A 19,277-nucleotide genomic window follows, 5' to 3' on the forward strand; every position below is an offset into this window, starting at 1 on the left:
ACTTAATTACTTAAAAGATCGGAGGTTTTTTGGTTTCCTGTGGTAAGAAACTTGGAAAATGCAATTGAAAAACAGTAGCTGTTAACAAATTTTCAGATTTGAGCAGTGTAGTTAACAGTGGCAGGAAAATTTCTGCTTCAGCATTCTGTCTAACTGGGTGAGGCTTGAGGAATGGTCAGGTTTATGTTTTTTTAATATGTTGCTCTATGATTTTCATGTTGATTTCTTTGGCATTCATAGTTGAGGATAGTGACCTGACACAATTTGCAGGTGCTTCAGTTCCTCTGTTGCAGGAGACATAGGGGCTCATACCTTACACTGGGCACCAGAAACTTTGCCTCTTGCCAGAGAACTGCGAACAGCATGTTTTTCTCATTAATAGGCTTTATAAACGGCTTGTATAAAAATGATTAGAAAATATTCTTTTGCTGTAACTAGTTGAAACTCTAATCTTTCTGTTCTTGACCTGCAGAGCTGGAAATGACTGGAGTCTTGGAAGACATCCTCATTTTCAATTGCTTTGGTTCAGTATCTGCCCAGAAAGTCCCCTCTATTTCCTGCTCACCTGTGCAAGTCCAAGGAGGTTGTGTGTAGAGCTGGTGCCCCACTAACAACTCTTACCTGTTGGGCCGTGGGGCTTGAGGCAGAGTTTTTGCTTACTACTGCTCTGCAGAGGTAGTGTTTTAATTGGTAGTAGTACCACCAGTACTTTGTGATGGCCTCTGCTTTGCAAACGTACCAAGTGAAGGTTCTTCTGTATGCGTGATGATTCCACCTAGATTCCACTTGTGCAGCCCACTAGGAAACCAAGGTTTAATGTCTCTTAATTTCACGAATGTGTAAGATAAGACACTTATTCTGAAACAACTTTTTTTTCAAATGTCTCTCTTCCCCTGGTTTTATAGATTGCCATTTCTTCCAAATAAATACTGATCTTTATAAGTCATAATTTGTAATTGTATGCTTTTGTAACAATAAATTTGATAACACGAGCTTAAGAATTTCTTGCAAGGATGAGGAAACATGATCATTTACACTTTTCTTCAAATGAAGAGGACTGTGTTATTGTTACTTAGGAAAGTAAAATACTTCTGGTGCTTTTCAGTTACAGTGACCTTTATTTGATACATTTTAATGCATTTTTTTCTTAAATCCTATACTTCGTAATTTTATTACTGAATAACATAATCAAACTGTGCTGCATTCCTTAATCCTTGCATAAAATGTATGCTATATCCTATGCCTTGTCATATCTTTTCACTTTTATAAATTGCTTTAGAGAAATACTTGTGAGCTGTGAATGCTTCCTCTTCAGTGTAGATTCTCTGTGGCATGAGAAGAACTGTGTGCATCTCTTCTCATACTCTGTACATTCCTTGTGCTTCAAAAATACTGATCTAATGATACGTAGGTAATTGGCAGTTACTAGTTTCAGTACAAAAGTTGTTTCCGTATCATACCTTTCTATTACAAAATCCTAGCTTCCAGTTCTTTATTACAATTCTTTAATAATCTGTCAGTCCTTAGGGAAGTGAAAATGCTTTAAACAAAAAGCTTGAGTTAAAGCCAATGTTCTGCTTTTACAACTAATCATACGTCTTAGTCTCTAAAAGACAGCTCTCTCCTACTTCTTAAGCCTATTCTTATTCATTGTCTCACTCTGAGTTATGCCACCAGCTCCAGACTGCCTGTTTTCTCTGATAGACTCTCATCATTATTGCAGTTCTCCCTGGTCCTCAGTGAAATTTTCTCTCTAGCCAGCAAAAGGAGTTTTCCAGCTTGGCAAGATTTATGCTGATCTAGAATAAATGGTAAAATTTTTGTTACAGTAAGAACCAGTGAGTCGGTTCTTACTGAGGGGTCTGCAGCCTCCTTAGAACAAGTATTAAATCTTTCATAGCTGCACATTAAAGCAGCTGAGGGACTGAGCACCCAGTTCAGTTATCTGAATTGCGTCTTGAGTTTGTTTCTGCTTGGATTTATGATTGTATTTCATCAACATAAGATCTATTCTGAAGTAGCACCCTGTTGCTTTCTTAATGCAAGGGAATTTTTATGGAAGTATTGTGTAATAGTTATCTGAAAAAAAACGGAAACCCAGCACACTGTCATTGAAAGCAGTAGCACTGGGAAAGGGATTGCACCGGAAGGTTTCAGGCTGAGGGCTTTTACTCCCTTCAGAAATGTTCATTTGCTGAAGCTGTTTGGATGCTGCACCTGCACAAAGGAGAAAAGTATGAATCCCCTCAAAAGGTTTTCAGCAGCTCTGAGACTAAAAGTGGTTCTTTCCACAGGAAAAGAAAAAAAAACCAACCAACCAACAAAAAAATCCCAAACCAAAACCAACAAAGCCTGCCTCCCCTCCCCCCTCCTGCCCCTAGCATAGTGATACTTGCCTCTGGACTGAAGTATTTAATGCCCCTTACCTGATATGAAGTGGTTGGTTGTGATTTCATCAGAAGAGACTTGTTGGTGTGGGTTGTCTGTACTGCAGAGGGGGTATGCTGACATGCCCGTGAGTAGGCATAGCTGCATGGCAGGCTGTTTTGTGAACAAGGACACAACAATCTGTGTTTTTGCAAAAAATACAGCTGGTTCTTGCCAGCTCTTGTTTTCCCTCCAGAAAGTTAAAATTCAGTTGTGGCTTTTCAGAGGCAACGTAACCTCTAAAAGTGTCCAGAACTTATCTACAAAATATTCTTTACCTTTTGTCTTTTTAATTTTCTTTTTCCGCCCACCTAGCTCAAGTGCATGAATACCGTATTGGTGAATATCTATTTAAAAAAAAGAAAAATCTTGTTTGTGTGGTTGTTGTATGGGATTTTGTGTTTTATTTTGTTTGTTAGTTTTTGTTGGCTTACTTTTTTAGCAGTGCAAACATATGAAAACATTTTGTATTTGATCGATTGCTCTGTATGATCCGTTCTGTTCCCTGTCAGCTGAGAATCCCCATCTCAAATTGAGTTGTGTTCCCCAAATACTCAAGCACTAGAAGCAGAGCACCTGTTGGGTTTCTGTTTGAGGCAGTTTAAAGGCTGCCTAGCTTTTAATCCATGCATGCTCAGCAGTGACAAATTTGACAGTTCTGATTTTACAGTGCTAGGTGAACAAATAGCCAATAGAGTCTTCATCAGCAGACAGATTGGTGACAGCTGAGAAACTTGGTGGTAGATACAGATACATAGCCAGAAAAAAACCCCAAGCTTGCAGCTGGAGAGAGGAGAAATACAAAATGCCTTGTGATGGAGTGTGAGATACTTTCAATGGCTGAAGTTTCTCAAACTTAACTCGTTAAGAATTTGGTTGAGGCAAACCTGTTTTACATTCAAAGAGGCTCTAATTGATTAAAATTTGAAGAATTTTTAATGGTACTTGAGATTGATATGCCTTCCTCTAATTGTGTATTTTGGACTAATGTTTTTGCATGGCTTGGTCCTCTGTTTCCTCCCACAGTAGTAATGTGCTTTGCTAGCCAAGTAAAACTCTTACGCTATATGAGATGGGGAGGGAGGTTCCTGTATATGTTAGTACATATTTCATATTCCCTAGGTCTTTTGGTCAAAATAGATACCCTCTTAGAGGTTCTTACTTTTGTAAATATAGCACACTGGAAAAATAAAATGAAAAGGGCACATAAGAGTGAAATCGTTCATAGGGAGCCTAATGAATAAGAGATGCCCACAGACTGCAACTATATAATGTTTCAAATTGAACACTGGAGGTTGATAATGCCATGAAATGGTAATAGAGTGCACCCGTTAGATCTCCCACTTGTGTCTCTGCCTACACTGTGTAATTCTTACTCCGTTTTCTAGTGTTGGAAAGCTGTCTAGTTTTCAGTGTTCCAAGCAGAAGAATTCTTTGGCCAGGCTACTTGTGCTGCCTGCAAATCCAGCTATCTTTGTTCTTTTGTTCACCCTCTCCTTTTATCTAAATCCTCTCATTACTACTTAGAGTGCATGTACACTATTAATGCTTTTCATCCTTATATTTAAATGTTAACTGCATAGACAGTTTCTATTTTAGTAACTTTTTTGCTTTAGTCTCTACTGGTATCTTCTTTCCCTTGCCTCCTTTTAGTTTTAGAGCAACCAAACATTCATTGGTTTCCTAACTTCTTGGTTGGGTAATGTCTAAATTTGGTATGGTGTGCTTCTTGTACTGTATAAGGACCCCTGAGCAGGTAGGTTTAGAGGTTACAGTTGAAACTGTACTTTTCTTTAATGTACCATAATTTGGTTAAATTTGCTTTTGGTATTTTGCAAAATAAAAAACTCTTTCAGGCTTTTCCTTTGTCAATAGGTCCTTCTTTTCTGGGTTTTTTGTACAGATTTTCTGACTTTGACTGACACCCACGATCTTCTTGTACTTACTATTCTACCTCAGCTGTGAACATGTTCAGTAAGACTGGACTCGATAGAAAATAGTCTGGTCTGCTGTCCTTAGAGATTTCTCCTCTCTTCTTTCAGATTTGATGGTGTTAGTTTCGAAATCTTTCATAAGAAAGAACAAGACATATCCTGGGGCTTAATCTCAGAGGAAACATTGCCTTAAGTAAACATTAGATATTTCTTCTTCTTCTCTCAAAACACACTTGAAGTTTCTCTAGGTTCCTTTACTTTTTGGTACTCAGAGACATGGACACAGCCCAGGAGATGTTTTCATTTAGTTACAATTGTGATGCCCAACAACTCTGGAAGCATGGGCTGAAGCTGGGAGGAAAAAACTCTCTGGAGTTTGTCTGTTTCTGTAATTTTACTGGTACAGTGGGTGCAAGAATTCAGACCTTGTTATGTTTCTCAGGGATGTGTTAACTGATATCACCTGAATCTTCTGCCTATCAGTGCACAAGGGCACCCTTCTCGTTTGTCACGCTTGAATGTTCCTTGTACTTTCTCCAACTATGTTTCAAATTAATTTGTGTTTATTGTAACATAAATGACTTTTTTGAGACCCTTTTTGCTACATAAATCCTATTGTGACGTGCAGAAGTCTCACTTTCATACTTGGTGATGGGTTTTACTCACCTACTATACTTTGACTAGCAATTTCAGAATAGGACAGCAACAGTAATTTTCTTTTTCTTTACTTTTTTAATGTATAGAATATAATGCAAATCTTCATTTCTCTTGCTCTTCATCTGGTTTTCTGTTTGCACTGTCTTTGTCTCTTGCTATGAAATGTGAATGGACTGATGGGTTGAAAGGTATGAGCTACTCATGTGCAGCAAAACAAATGGAAAGCAAACTGTCAAAGAGGAAACAACTCCAGCAATAATTCCACACTTGATTGAAACCTGGAAGTGTCCGACAACCGTCTTGGACCTTGATTTGATACTGCAGTGAAGCAAGTGATTGTCTTCTCCTGGATATTGTTTTTCTTCATGCTTTCTTCAAGAACAGTGTGAATGGAGTGGAGAGTCATAATTTGGTTTTGCTCTTGTTTCATTTCTAGGGAGTGTGCAAGAGATTAAGGTCAGAGAGGCTAATTTTCCATTTTGGATGTGAGGTTTTGTGATTTGTTTTGGCTTATAGTAGGGATGTATTTCTGTTGCTTTACAGCTTCTTCCAGGGAAGTTACATTTTTGACTGCATTTATTGAATTTTTGTGGTTCCGAAAGCCCTGAACTTCTGGGTGAAGTCTTCACCCCAGAGCGGTCCATCTGATATCCAATAAAGCAAATGTCCTTCATCCTTGTGCAGTGTGGAAGCCAGCAGCTTGACCATCAAAAATTGAGTTGAAACCTTTATTTTATCTTTGAGATAGCAAAGACTTGATTTTCTAGAGAAAACCAAAAGTTAGTCTGGATTTTGGGCAGGATTCAACCTGCTGTGATTGCATTATCGTCACTCAAAGGAAGAATGCATGATGACTGTGAAATCTTTTGAAGTGATATGCTCTAAACAGCAGTGTCATATCTGGCTTGTCAGATGTCAGCCAGTTCTTTCTTCTTGACCTCATTTCCTCCAGGCCTTCTCTGCTGGTAGCAGAGTTGTCAAATATGTTGAAGAATTAATAGGGCTATGTCATTTGTGTGGTTTTGGCACTTGAGCCTGTGTCTTGTTCTGCTGGTGACTACATTGGAAAGTTGAAAGTAATTTGAGGTGTGATTGCTCCTTTTGAGACTCTAGAAGTGTGGCTCCTCTGAAATACTGAGAAGTTTTTCACGGTTGGTAAATAATTTCAACCAGTGAATCAAAATATATTACTTAGGGGTCAGAAGGGAGGATTGGAGATTCCTGCTCCAAATAATATGTTGCTATTTTAAAGTCCTGTTATATTCTGTAAGGTCAGACATCAACAGAACTCTGTTTGCTTTGTAAAGCTGGCTCATTTCATCAATTATTTGTTTTATTCTGACCCCTTTTGTATTATCCTGTCTTTAATGCCATATTCTTGTCTGTCTTACTGCAGCACAGGCTGATGCAGAAGTGAAGACGTGTAAGTGCATGTAGAGGAAGAGTGTTCCCGTGTTCAGCCAGTGGGCTACCACGCACTCATGATTAGCCAGGCTGGGCAAGAGGATTACTTTGTCCTTTGGATTTTGGTGCAGTAGGTTAGCAGGCCTCAAGCTGAGGTCCCTATGTTGGACTTTGGATCATTAGTCTGTATTGGAGTGGAGGAGCTTGAGTGTAGTAGTCACTGTTGGAGGTTGTGGGCTGTCAGAGAAGGTGTCTGGTCATGATTTTAGTATTTTCATCTGTGCTGAACGTCACTTCAGGATAGCAGTAGCTGTGTGAGCATTCATCTCTGCTGGTAGTCACAGAATGAACAGCAATTTTGTCCTCATTGCTGTTGTCATATAGATGAAGATGAACCTTATCAGTCTGATGTTTTGAAAACATGAAAATAGTGTCACTGGTTGTGTGTCTTAAAAGTGGTACTTTTTGACTCATCCTCCTTTTTTTGTGTAGTGGTAAGACCACCTGTACAGCAGTATAGAAACTGAGGAGTCTGTAGCTTTGGCTTGCCCGGTCAAATTAATAGATTCATAATGTACTAATTTAAGGTATTCATACAGTAAAAATTTAGTTTGTTTATATATCTCTTTTTTTCCCCTCTCTCCTAGCTCTGTGTAATTACATTCAGGTGCCTTAAGCATGTCGTTTGCATTCAGTTATTCCACTGTTGTCCCCAGTTTCCTATCGTCGGTATTATTGTGACTGTCTGCTGTGGTTTTTTCCCCCACCTTTCGCATTATCTCTTCAAGGTTTGAGAATTCTTTGTGCTTGCATGATGTTATACAACATCAGAGCTATGGAGCCTGATGCTGTATGTAAATTTAACTTCGTTTAATAATCCCCTTGAGTTTTCACCAACTGGTTCAGATGACTAACCAGTCCTCTGGATACAACTGTGTTCTGGCTGCTAGAAGTCTGTTTGTTCAAAGGTACCTTAATTGAAAAATAAAATGTAAAGGGTCACCATATCTGTAAGTATAAGCAAGAGGGTGAGAGGAGCACAGTTATGGTTGAGCTTTCAGCCTTAATTCTGGATTTCAAGAGCTCTGAGCGCTTGGTTTGTTAGCATTAATGTTGCACTAACTTAGGGTATTTTTGCATGAGAGTGTGTGTGTTTAACCAACTAAGCATGAAATCCCTTGCTTCTGTTTGTCCCTATTAAATAGTGGCAACAAAAGAAACAGACGGGAGATGGGTCCAGAACAAAGCAGAAATAATGGAGTATTTCACCCCAAAAAGGAGAGTGAAACGAAGTACAATGAGTAGGCAAAGACAGACTCAATGGCTAGAGGCAGTGTAATGCGTTGGAGAGAGTAGTAATTCGGGGAGGCTTGCTGCCTGGAGCTTCAATCTGTGATCTCTGAGCGGCACATATATCAGAAGTGTTTGGCCACTCCTGCTATAGCACAATATTTAATGCCTTTCCTGGAATAAATCTCCGTAGGGCTTTAAAGGGACACTGTCTAGGGTTTTCAGCTCAAATGCTTATCTAACTAAAACTAGAATCATCTGGGATAGAAGTCTCTGAGCAGGAGTAGGACTGGTTAACTTCTTCCCTTAGCTCTTGTGTATGATTATATGTGCACATGCAGCATACACACATGCAAGTAAAATGAAAGCATCAGTGGTGCTGTGAATATTGCAGCTTTCTGCAGACTGCAGCACCTGATTACTTGGTTTCCTGGGTTAATAACATCCTTTTTTTCCAAAACTGGCTAAATGCAAACACTTTTTTCAAGATACTTTATTGTTGTACCAAACTTTAAAATCTGCTCATTCACTTAAAACAAAAATAATTAAATTCTCACTCTCCCAGCCTGCCTCCCTTGCCTGCTTCTTCTTATCATCCAATGACTATAAAGAGTTTTGAGTGTGATGTTCTCAAAAATAGTGAAAACTGACACTTTGTTTGACATGTCTGTCCCCCTGAAGTAAGGTCTTACTCGGATATGGTGAAAGGGTTCCAAAAAATGTTCCTTTTCTGTTGCTAGCAGTGGGGCTGAAAATGGAGACACCCAACGTTTTGGTGACTATGCCAGCTAGTTCTGCTTGACCCTGTAGCTGAGGTAGTCAAATGTTTTCTTTCTCTCATCTCTTACACTCCCTCTCTCTGAGTGGTCTTACTTGGTTTTGGAGTTCGTTTTGTAATACCTAAATGACAGCCTTTTTTGGACAGTCACTCATTGAGCAAATCAGGTTTGGAATCAATTAAAGAGTCTTCCAGGTCCATATCTGGCAAGTGTTTCAAGACCAGTCAGACTTCATTCAAGTTTCTCTTGTGCCCTTTGGGTTGTCCAGATGGAGTGGAAACTACACCATTTTGTCCTTTGGAAAGGACTAGAGCAGTTGTTGTGAATTGAACAACTCTCTCAATGTTTTTGATATATTTATGTTTTGGATTTCAGGAATGGCTTCTTTAGTTACTAATACACATTTCTTGCAGTTCTGTGCATTTCAGACTGCACTGTAGTATGTGATGACATCTTAAATAATGGTATAGCTCTCGTCCATGCTTTATAAAATGTTTTAGGACACGTTTCCTGTCCATAATCAAAAGCAGAATATAGGATGTAATTCTATTCACATGGTCAATGACCTCTGAATTTTCTGCTCTCCACAGATCTTGTGCAGCTACTACATGCAGCTGCCAAATTTGTGACAATAGAGGTTTAGTCTGTATAATGGAAGCTTAAATAGCCCTGACTTTGTTAGTGGCCAAGTAACTTTAGCTACTGAGAGAACAGGGGGACAGTGATCAGACTGTTTGTATAGTGATATTTCCAAATGAAGAGATGTTCATTGAGCTTGAGTTAGGAGGATTGTGAAAAAAGTTTATGAAATTAAAAATATATTGTTGCAAGTATCCCCTAAAATGTGCTTGTAGAAATTCTCATGTCAGCCAGTGGTGCTATACATAACAGCTGAAATTTCAGCAGCTTTTTGAAGCTAGAATATTAAAGTCTGTTTTCACTTTAACGAAACAAAAATATCTACTGAAGGAAATTAGCCTTGCAGAAGGACAAAGTCACGAATATAACAAAGATAGAGGAATCATCGAATAAAATACGAGAGTGGTCTGGAGGGAGTAATTTCTGTGTCTTCTGGGATCCTGTATCTGCTGTATCTCAGGGACTTCAATACTTTTCATAACTGTGTTTACTGGTGAAGGATGAGTGAGGGAGTGGTGGGTCTGTGTATGCTGTTTTGGACATGACCTGGCTTTTTGATCATATGTTTAATCAACAGCAAGTAGAGATTCTCCAGACTAAGTTAGACTTAAGGAATCTGCACTAAACAGATACTGAACTTAACAAAACCATCTTGTGGAGCCTCTCTGTCACCCGCAGAGCCTCCATATGTGTTCTACAAAGAGATAATTATCTCTGATAGAACTGCAGGTTATTAAACATAGTTGGGGCTGCAAGAGTTGTGTCTGGTTGCATAAGAACTGGCACAGTGTCTGGCCAGAGAGAAGCAGAGACTTTCATCACCTTATCCATTCCTTTATGAGCTCATCTATTCCTTTATGTTTTTCACTAGGACATCAAGAAGTTGTTGCAAAGATGCAGTGATGACAGGGACAAATTGAATCGTTTTTAGAGACTGGCTGCAAAGGGCCTGACACACAGCCTTGGGAGTTCTGGCAAGCTTCGAAGAATTTTGTGGCCTTCAGCATGATATCCACTAAGTGGAAACTCTGTTTGAAGGAGCTTATTTTGTGCAATGAACTCAATTGGCCTTTCCCGCTTAAGTACCAGAGTAGAATATTTGCTGTAGCTTTGTAGAGTCTGTGAGATAAGTATAAACTGACGTCAGTGAATAAAGCTAGAAGGCATGTTTATTGCGTTACAGACACACACGGAAGGGCAGACCTTAAAAAAAAGAAAATTGAGTCAAAATTTAATAGAGGCAAAGCTTTTAACATGTATTGCCTTTGTTCAGCTTAACTACTGCTGTAAATGTTTTTACTCCTAAAATATTTCCTTTCACATTTTTAAAAGGTATTGAGGGAATTTTGTAACTTTCCCTGAACTTGCTGTCTTTTGCTTCTTTAAACCAATGAAGACTGTTTAGCAGTATGTGTAATAACTTGCCATCTAAATGGAAAGAATCCAATAAAAGTTCTGGATTCAGTGAGCTGTCTTTTTATAATCGTGTTCTCTTTGGATGACTTGCTCACAGAGCCAGATCCCAGTACTTGCAACAGCACCTTGCTAACGTCCATTCAGTTTTTCTCCTCCTACACTAGCCCTCAATGAGAGATCCTGAGTAGTAATGTACACAAACTAGGTTAAGGTTGTAAAGACTGGATTTCTTTACTCAGTGTGATGATTGGCCTGTGGTTAAGATGGAAGAAAAGACCTGGGAATATGTAAAGACAGAATGTGTGAGATGAGTGATTGTGCAAACATGTTTTCCTTTCCTTGTTGTAGCAGATTTATTCCTTTGATAGGAAGGTGGCAGATACTGGGGAAAAAGGTATTTATATATATGAGGCTGATGCAGGTCTATCTTGCACAGTAGCAGGTAATTATAACCCTTAACTTAAATACATATTTCCTAGCTTTCCCAGAACGGTACGTTTTTTAGATTTTTACATAGAAAGTTTCCATATCATGTATAAAGAAAAGTCTGATGAACCTTTAAGCCTGATGAACCTGTAAGCCTGCTTAAAGAACCTTTCGGGTGAGCTTGGCATACTTTGGCAATACTGTTTAAGAGGTGTGAGCAGAACTCAAGAGTGGTCTTTGTGTAAGAGTTTTTTATTCTTATATTGTGATTAACTTCAGAGCAGGTGAGATATCTCTGTATTTTTGACTAGAGCTGTCCAGCAAAATTTATTTCTTTGCCATCTGTACTCTTTTTTAACAGCTGATATTGCAAGGTAAAACATCTGACAAAGCAAGCTGAGGAAGGACATCAGAGGAGCACATCTCTGATTCTTTCCTGTGACAACAGGTAGAGCCTGGCTAGCAGCTACTTAGGAGCTGCTATGATGTTCGCACCAGGTATTGAATGAAATTAGCACAGGAAGCAAATTCATGCATACCCTGCTGCAGAGTTGAGTAGGGCATGTGCCTCCCTGTATGCCTGCTGTATGCCCTGTATGTCTACTGTACATGCTGTCAGGAAATGGACTGAGAGAAGTGACATCCAGCTCTGTGAGGTTTAGGTGAAAAGTTAACAGGTATATTTGTGTTTTCTTATAAAGCTGTTCTAGATTTTAGTTGAGGTGGCCTCACTCTATTAACTGTAGGTTTTGTCGAAATAGAAAGTTGGAATAATGATTTGCTTCTCTCCAATGCCTTTAAATGTATAAACTTGATTTTTAGAACCTTGTTGAATAAACATTTGCAAAAAAAGTAACATCTTCCTTTTGTTTTTGCTTTGTTTGTTTTTCCCTACCCTGGCAGTGTTTTAGAGCGCTTTGCTGCAAGGGACCACCACCACCACGACCTGAGTATGACTTGGTTTGCATAGGCCTCACTGGTTCTGGCAAGACAAGTCTTCTGTCACAGCTTTGCAGTGAAAGCCCAGAGAATATAGTGTCTACCACAGGTAGGATGCTGCCTTTATTCCATGTTGTGCTGTAACATTGCCTAGAGGTAACTTTTGAAACGTATAGCAAAGCTGGTAGAGAACTTAGGCTTAATTATCTTGCTTTCAAAAGTAGGTAATGGATTGCTTTGAAGCTCCCACTACTTACTTTTTCAGTCTTTGGTCATACACTGGGGACTGTCCATGAAAACATGAGAGTTGGGATGTGTATAAAGTCAAAACTTACATTGCGATATAATGAGGTAGAACCATTGGAAACATACAGTCTGCATATTGCAGACACGTTGAAAGGTTTCTTACTTCTCTTTTTACGTTTTTTTTTTTTTTTTTTTAAGCAGTTTTGTTACATGGACAGAAAAGAGGAGAATGTGCTATAATGTAGAATGAGACAGTGATGCTTTGAAACCTAATTGTGATTTATTTCTTCTCATACTTGGTCAGTAGTGCCTTGTGGTATATGCTAGCAACCAAAAGAATAAATGTAATAGAAATGTTTTTTTCTGGTGATAATTCTTACTTTTTAGATCAGCAAAAAGACTTGCTTATTGTAGTAAGGGCAGATTGAGATCAGACATTCAGTTTACAGAAAGTTTCAGTGGCATTGAGAAGATACATAAAAAAAGACATAAACACAGATAAAAGGTATCATAAATCCAAAAAAATTGCATATGCATACAGATATAGATGAAACAGAATGCTTATTAATGAAAAGGGTATTTTGATTAAAAAACAAAACAAAAACAAAAACAAATGACTCCCAAAACCAAAACAGCACCAGAAAAAAAACAACCCAGAAACAAACATGTGGAGCAAGAAAAAGGAGTACTTGGCTGCAAAGTTCAGAAAGAGGACAGATTAGATCATAAAGACGGAAGAAATCTAGTTCTGTGGCTGTAGCAGTTTGCTAAGGTTGATTTGCCGAGGGAACAGATAGCGAGTGTTGTGCAAGTGACCTGTGTTTATAGTTACATGGCTTTATGTTATAGCTATGGTTCATGAGCTTGAATCTCATGACTGTCCCTTAGCAACCCTAACTGGTTTTCAGTGTATCTTTGTTTAAATTAGAAGAACATAAAGTTATTTAATACAACTGTAAGTAAACAAAAAACAGGTACAAGAAAATACTGGGCTTTTTTCTGCAGTGAGCCATTAGCCCATTGCCTTCACAGTGGTGTTACTGGAAATGTTAAAGAGATCTCACACTTCATTGCATGGAAAAGTTATTCGTGCCTAACTTGAAAAGCTGGAAGGAAACTGTAGAATAATTCAGCCTTTTTATTTCCTCCCACCCCATCTTTAGAGTTCACCTGAAATTAGTGCAAAGTATACTTTAACACTTTAGATCCTGAAAGAAATAGTAACAGCAATATACATAGCAGTATAGATCTATCAAAGGAAATAATGAAAATATTATTATTTTTAAAATTAAATTTTGTACATGTTTCTACATAGCTACCACAAAATATGTGTATTTAGTTAGGAAGCTTGAGGAATGAAAACAGACTCTGGTGAAAGCTAGGCAGCATCCATACCAAAATGATGCATATCTAGGCTATTAAGCTTACAAGAAATCTACCCATATGTACCATATCTGTGCTATGTCAGAAAATATTGTTGAGAACCCAAGAATTCAATGTAGCACCTTCTCCACTCACTTTTCAAACTGTAACCTGTATTTTTGTTTTTCTCATCAATGCCACTCAGGTCCATTCCAGTTTTTCCTCCTTTCTAGGAAGAGTTTAGGATTTGTTTTAAGACAACAACAACAAAAATATTTCATAATTATTCCCCTCAGATTTTCTTGCACTTTACTGCATCTAGCACTGACCATATTTGGAGTACTCAAATACCTTATTGGTCTGATCTGGGAGAAAAAACGTCTTATTTCTGTTAAATGATAGATAATAAACTTGGCGTGAAAGACTTTTTTTCAAAACTTCTTTACTCAGTTCACAGGTATGTAATCATGTTGAAACTACTTGTGCTAAATGGAAATAAATTTAATGTCTATCTGGACATTTTATGCTGAAAGAGTAGACATAACTTTTCCTATATAAAGCATTATATACATTTATATGTATGCGCTAAACATGCAGAATTTAGTATATAATATATTGATGGATTGCTGGGAGCTTTTTACATTACATTTCTGTTGGCTGTCTGAATTTTCAGTTAAAGGAAAACATCACACTTCTGGGAAGTTTTTAAGTTTTATGCATATAACAGGCTAATAGAGGATTCACAGATGCTTCTAGTATGTTTGTAACCATTTTAATATATGCTACTTAGGTCTGTAAAAGGATCTTTCTGTTAATAACACATATAGAAGGATTGATATTCTAACTGTAACCAAAACCTATGAAGTTTAAATGTATGAAAATAGTGATTTGAATTGCATGTTATCTTCCAAGTCTCCTATTGCAGAAGGATCACTTCATATTACTGGTAGTCTGAAATGTAAACTGGTAGTTCCAGATGCATTAAAAGATGGTTTTATAAAAGTATATTCCATACTAACTCTTTACTAAATGGTAGGTGGCCTATATGGAAGTTTTATGCTAAGTTTTATGTGTGCCAACTATTTAATAGTATCACTGCAGATTTTATTGCTCATACTGATATATTCCTTCTCCCCTCCCTTATAACTGATATTTTTAAGCATCACAATGAAACAGAATTTCACATGCAAAATCCTGGTCCTTGATGAAAAATGTAGTCTTCTCTGAATGTATGCAATTGATTGCAAATGGCCTCTTTAACAAATAACTTATTAATACTCTTAATTTCTGTTCTCAGGTTTTAGTATAAAAGCGGTGCCATTCCAGAATGCCATCTTGAACGTAAAAGAACTTGGAGGTATAGCATTTATTTGTTTGATTATAAAAACATGCAGTATCTAAATCTTATCATAGCAAACTGTTACTTGTTTTAAATGTAAAGATTATAAATCCATGTAGCTGGAATTTAAAATCTGTGTTTCTCCAGATAAAGTTGGGAATAAGTCAGTACATATGCTGACAACAAAGAACAAAAAATAAAAAGCAGGAGGAGCAGAAAGCAGTTAAGTGTGGTGTGTCTCCTTAATGTGAATTCTTGAACTGCAGTGGTTGAGTTATACAAACTGGACTGTAATTGTGGTACAACTCAAGTGGCAGCTTAAGGAAGTGTGTTCACAGTGTTTATTGTATGTATAAGCTTTTACTTAGGAGCATTGGCTCAGGTAACTATGCGAACATTTAGCAAAACCAATGTATTTGTTGCACCACTGAAAATGTGGCAAAGGTAGCTAACTTCCGTTATTGTTTGATATTTGTTCCCTTGTTGAATTTGTGGCTTTTGGAGGCATGGTTGTTCTGCGATTGTATTTCTTCTTAATTATCTGTATACAGGTAAGCTATTTGGCTGCCCAGTTCTGTCCCTGAGTCTGAAGTGATCAAGAGTTAGCTCTGGTAAAAGGCAGAAAACACTCTTCTAATGAGAGTTCATGTGGAGTCTGATTTCATCCCTCTAATTAAAAAAACGTCAACACTTAGATCTTTATATTCTAGAATTTCTGTAGATTTTCTTTATTATCTATATAAATTCAGTACAATGAATCTTGAGGGTGTTCATTAGATTTTCAGCAAGGTTGAAACCTCTCTTAAATGCTCTGGGGTAGATGTTAACTTGGTTCCTGATGGAAGTTTCGTGAGATCAAATCAAGTTTCATCATGGTTGTCTTACCTGAAATTGTTTCAAGAATATGCTTTGAGATAAGCACATATTGAAAGGATAGTATTTCCTCTTTACTGCCATTGGTCCATGGATTTTAACCTGCTTGAGCATGTATCCTATAAATGAAGCAGAAGTTTTTTCGGTAAAGGGACCACTCCACAGGGATATTGTTGGTTCTGCGTGAGTGTGTTATCCGGATCATAGAATCATAGAATGGTTTGGGTTGGAAGGGACCTTAAAGATCATCTAGTTCCACCCCCGCGCCATGAGCAGGAACACTAAACCAGGTTGCTCAGAGCCCCATTCATGTAGACTTAGGTAGCTTTGGGGATTTTTTATTTATTTATTTTTTTAATAGGGTGAATCATTTGCAGCCCAGTTTAAACATTCTGCTGCCTAATCTCTATGAAATACATAATTCATATAGGTAAATGCAGGTTTTGCATGAGTAACTGAATCTGAGTATTCTGCAGCAGATCCTCATTCAAGAGTCTTCCTTAACCTTTTCTGATCATACAACTTTTATTTTATGCAGGTGTGTGTGTTAGGAGAAATCTTATCTCAGTGGAGTGCTTTGGCGTCTCATGACAGGATGTCCTGAAGTAATCCAGAATATTTGATTCGTTTTTTCACTCATTTACCTCTTCCCAAAGACTGAAAGATTGTTAGAATTTATTTACTCCACCTTTTATTTCTTTTCTTTTAACTATGGCAGTTTACATGTCTGTACTTAGAAATGGCATTGTCTGGTTTTTCTATGAGATATTGGGGAAGAATAATAGAATCATAGAACGGTTTGGGTTGGAAAGGACCTTAAGATCATTTAGTTGCAACCCTCCTCCTATGGGCAGGGACTCCTCACACTAGACCATGTCGCCCAAGGCTCTGTCCAGCCTGGCCTTGAACGCTGCCAGCTTTTCATTGCCTAGGTAAGGGAGCTAAGGCAAGCTTCCCAAATTCTGTTATTCTTCCAAAAGCTGGTGGTCAGCGTTTAATCTTCTAATTGAGAGATATGTTCCTGTTCGATGAAGGTGAAGCCTGAGCTTTCTGCTCTCTTGCTCTCTTTATGTGAAAATAAGGAAAACATCTTACATAGTTAAGAACTACTAAATCTTATTTTGGAATTTCCTCTCCTAGTGTTGAATAGGAACCTATGTTTTTGTTCTTCTTCCTGTTTTTTGCCTTCAGTTTTTATGGTGGTGGTATCTAATTTCTCTTTACAATACTACGGAGGTCTTGTCACGTTTGATCTTGGAAACTTGGAGGCAGGTAGAAGGGCATCTTTTTTTAACAATCACTGTCCATTGTTGCATGTTATTCTAAGGGTGAAGTTTTATATAGTTTTTGATACTCGGTTTTAAAATTGTCTTAGGCTTAGGTGACTGAAAACTTCAAATGTCTTCGTACAGCAAAATATTAACAGCCAGTATTTAAAAACCAGCATAAATCATACTGTTTAAGGTTCTTATATTCAGCAGCCAAGCGGTTATGTGGAAAAGATGCTAACTGCGTAGTATCCGTTTTGTTTGGTTGAAGCAGTATCCTTCCTCGAAGTTGAAGACGCTGCTAGTTTTTACTGTGCTGGTTGCCTCTGGAGATGCTAATGAAGCTGGGTTTTATTTCTTGATTTCTGTAAATTGTCAGGCAAAGTGTATAGAAAAGTCTCTCTTCTTTTGTCTCTTCCAGGTCTGGTTGTCCGATTGTCTTCCATCAGCCTTTAGGAATAGAGACATAGAGCAAAGCTTGCTATGTTCTTTTTGCAGTAATATTTTTTTTAAATACATGATACTAGGATACATATATAAAAAAAATCCTATTTCTGATTATTTTTTTAATTGTGTTTATCTCCTAAACCAGACTGCCTTCCTACCAGAAAATGGGTTTTTTATCCAATTTCATAAATGTTAAATGTTTTGTTTAAAAACATTGAATTTGACCCTGAATAAGTAAGAAAACATATAGCTTTCAAATTGAACATAGGCCTGTTTGAATTACTTGAAAAGGAGGTCTTGCTTTATTTACTGACCAAATTGAACTGCGTTTTCTCTAAATTTCTTTCATATATCAATAGTGACTTCCTGCTGCCTGAGAAACAAAAAAAAAAAACTAACACCAACCCCCAACACACTTTATTGCCAAAAATTTAGACCACAAAATAATGTGTGTAATTTAGACTACTGTGAAGCTGTGCCATGCCCTTGCCCACATTCTTTCAGAATGTTCTCTTACCAGGAGAACTGGAAATATCTCTCTATATTATGCAACTCAGCTGAATAATGGTACAGAAAGAAATTACAAATTTAATGATTTCCTGTTCTGGTGCCACAATTTCTGGTGGGAACTAAGATTGAAATTATGGACAATGAACATACAGGAGGGTGTGGAAAGGCTGCAAAAATAAGGCAGATGATAACATTTGTTATTCAAAAGGTTCTAACAGTGTTTTGCTGAAAGAAGTTTGGGATGCTAAACACTGAGGTTTATACTTAAGACAAATAATGAAAGTGCAAAGGTAATAGAAAGCTTTTTCTTTGGTTCTGACAGATTCCAGCCTGGAGACACAGTGAATGAAACCACCATTTATTGCATGTGTTTATTAATTTGCTGTTACAATGCTGTCATAACGGAATGTGAAGTCATAGTGTCTGTTGTGACGTAGATACATATTCAGGTCTATATCAAGATTTTAGGTCTGTTCTGGAGGTCAACTAATAATTTACAGTTGCTTTTTTAGAATATGTCTACCTGATAATTCAGTTTGCTGTGTTATAAATGCAGGCTTAGAAACTACTGTGAAATGCCAAATACTGAGCTTGGTCAAACTTAAAAGAATTATTCTGGATGTGAACAGCTCTTTTTCTCCTTATCAAGTTTAAAAATACTAAGAACATGTTACAGGGCTTAGTAACATTCTCTGCTTTATGTACTAAAATATATTGTTGTATGTTTGTGTTACATCTTTTTAATCCACCCAAAGGCCTTTCTCATAAGCAGAGACTACACGTTGGGTAGTCATCTTTGAAACTTCATTTGAAACAAAATGTGTAAAGTGCTGAGCAAGAGCAGAGTGGTTAATATCAGGGATGCTCAAGTCTCCAGTTGCTTGAGCACACTCAGAAAAAGAGGGATGAGAGCTGTCCTCCCCACTGCTTAAGCTTGATGACTTAAGTCATAAATTCACATTCTTAGGCCAGCTAAATTAATTGTCTAAATGAGAGCTTGGTAAAAAAATAACTTTAAATAGGATTGGTTAAACAAAGCATGCGTATTTTGCCTTAATTTGGAAGTAAACAGCAGAAGACAGAGTAGGAGGGGGAGTCACACTTTTATGCAGTCCAAGTTGAATGGGAAACATGAACCCAGTTATCAAGCAGTGCCTGAACTTGTGAAAAAGTGAAGGAGAAGGGAGAAAATTATATTAGCTCTTAATGAGAATTTAAAATTTGAATAGTTATGGGAAACCAATCTTCTCCTTTGCTCTGTGGAGGTAGAGGAGAGTACTGAACAGCCTTCTAGCAATGTAGCCTTGTAGAGCAGCTAAAA

General features: G+C 37.6%; 1 protein-coding gene across 7 annotated transcripts in view; it reads left to right on the forward strand.

The window, feature by feature from the left end:
• Positions 1-19,277, forward strand: part of ARL15 (ADP ribosylation factor like GTPase 15) — a 214,136-nt gene that overhangs the window by 63,213 nt on the left and 131,646 nt on the right. For all 7 annotated transcript variants that reach the window (XR_003995030.1, XM_030511770.2, XM_030511772.1 and 4 more), the window contains 2 exons: positions 11,876-12,020; positions 14,817-14,876. Coding sequence is in view for 6 of the 7 variants with exons in the window: in XM_030511770.2 (XP_030367630.1) it covers positions 11,876-12,020; positions 14,817-14,876 (205 nt within the window). In the remaining variant the exon portion in view is untranslated. The remainder of the gene's footprint in view (positions 1-11,875; positions 12,021-14,816; positions 14,877-19,277) is intronic.

Source organism: Strigops habroptila, chromosome Z, assembly GCF_004027225.2.
Source record: "Strigops habroptila isolate Jane chromosome Z, bStrHab1.2.pri, whole genome shotgun sequence".
In the NCBI taxonomy this organism is placed as follows: domain Eukaryota; kingdom Metazoa; phylum Chordata; class Aves; order Psittaciformes; family Psittacidae; genus Strigops; species Strigops habroptila.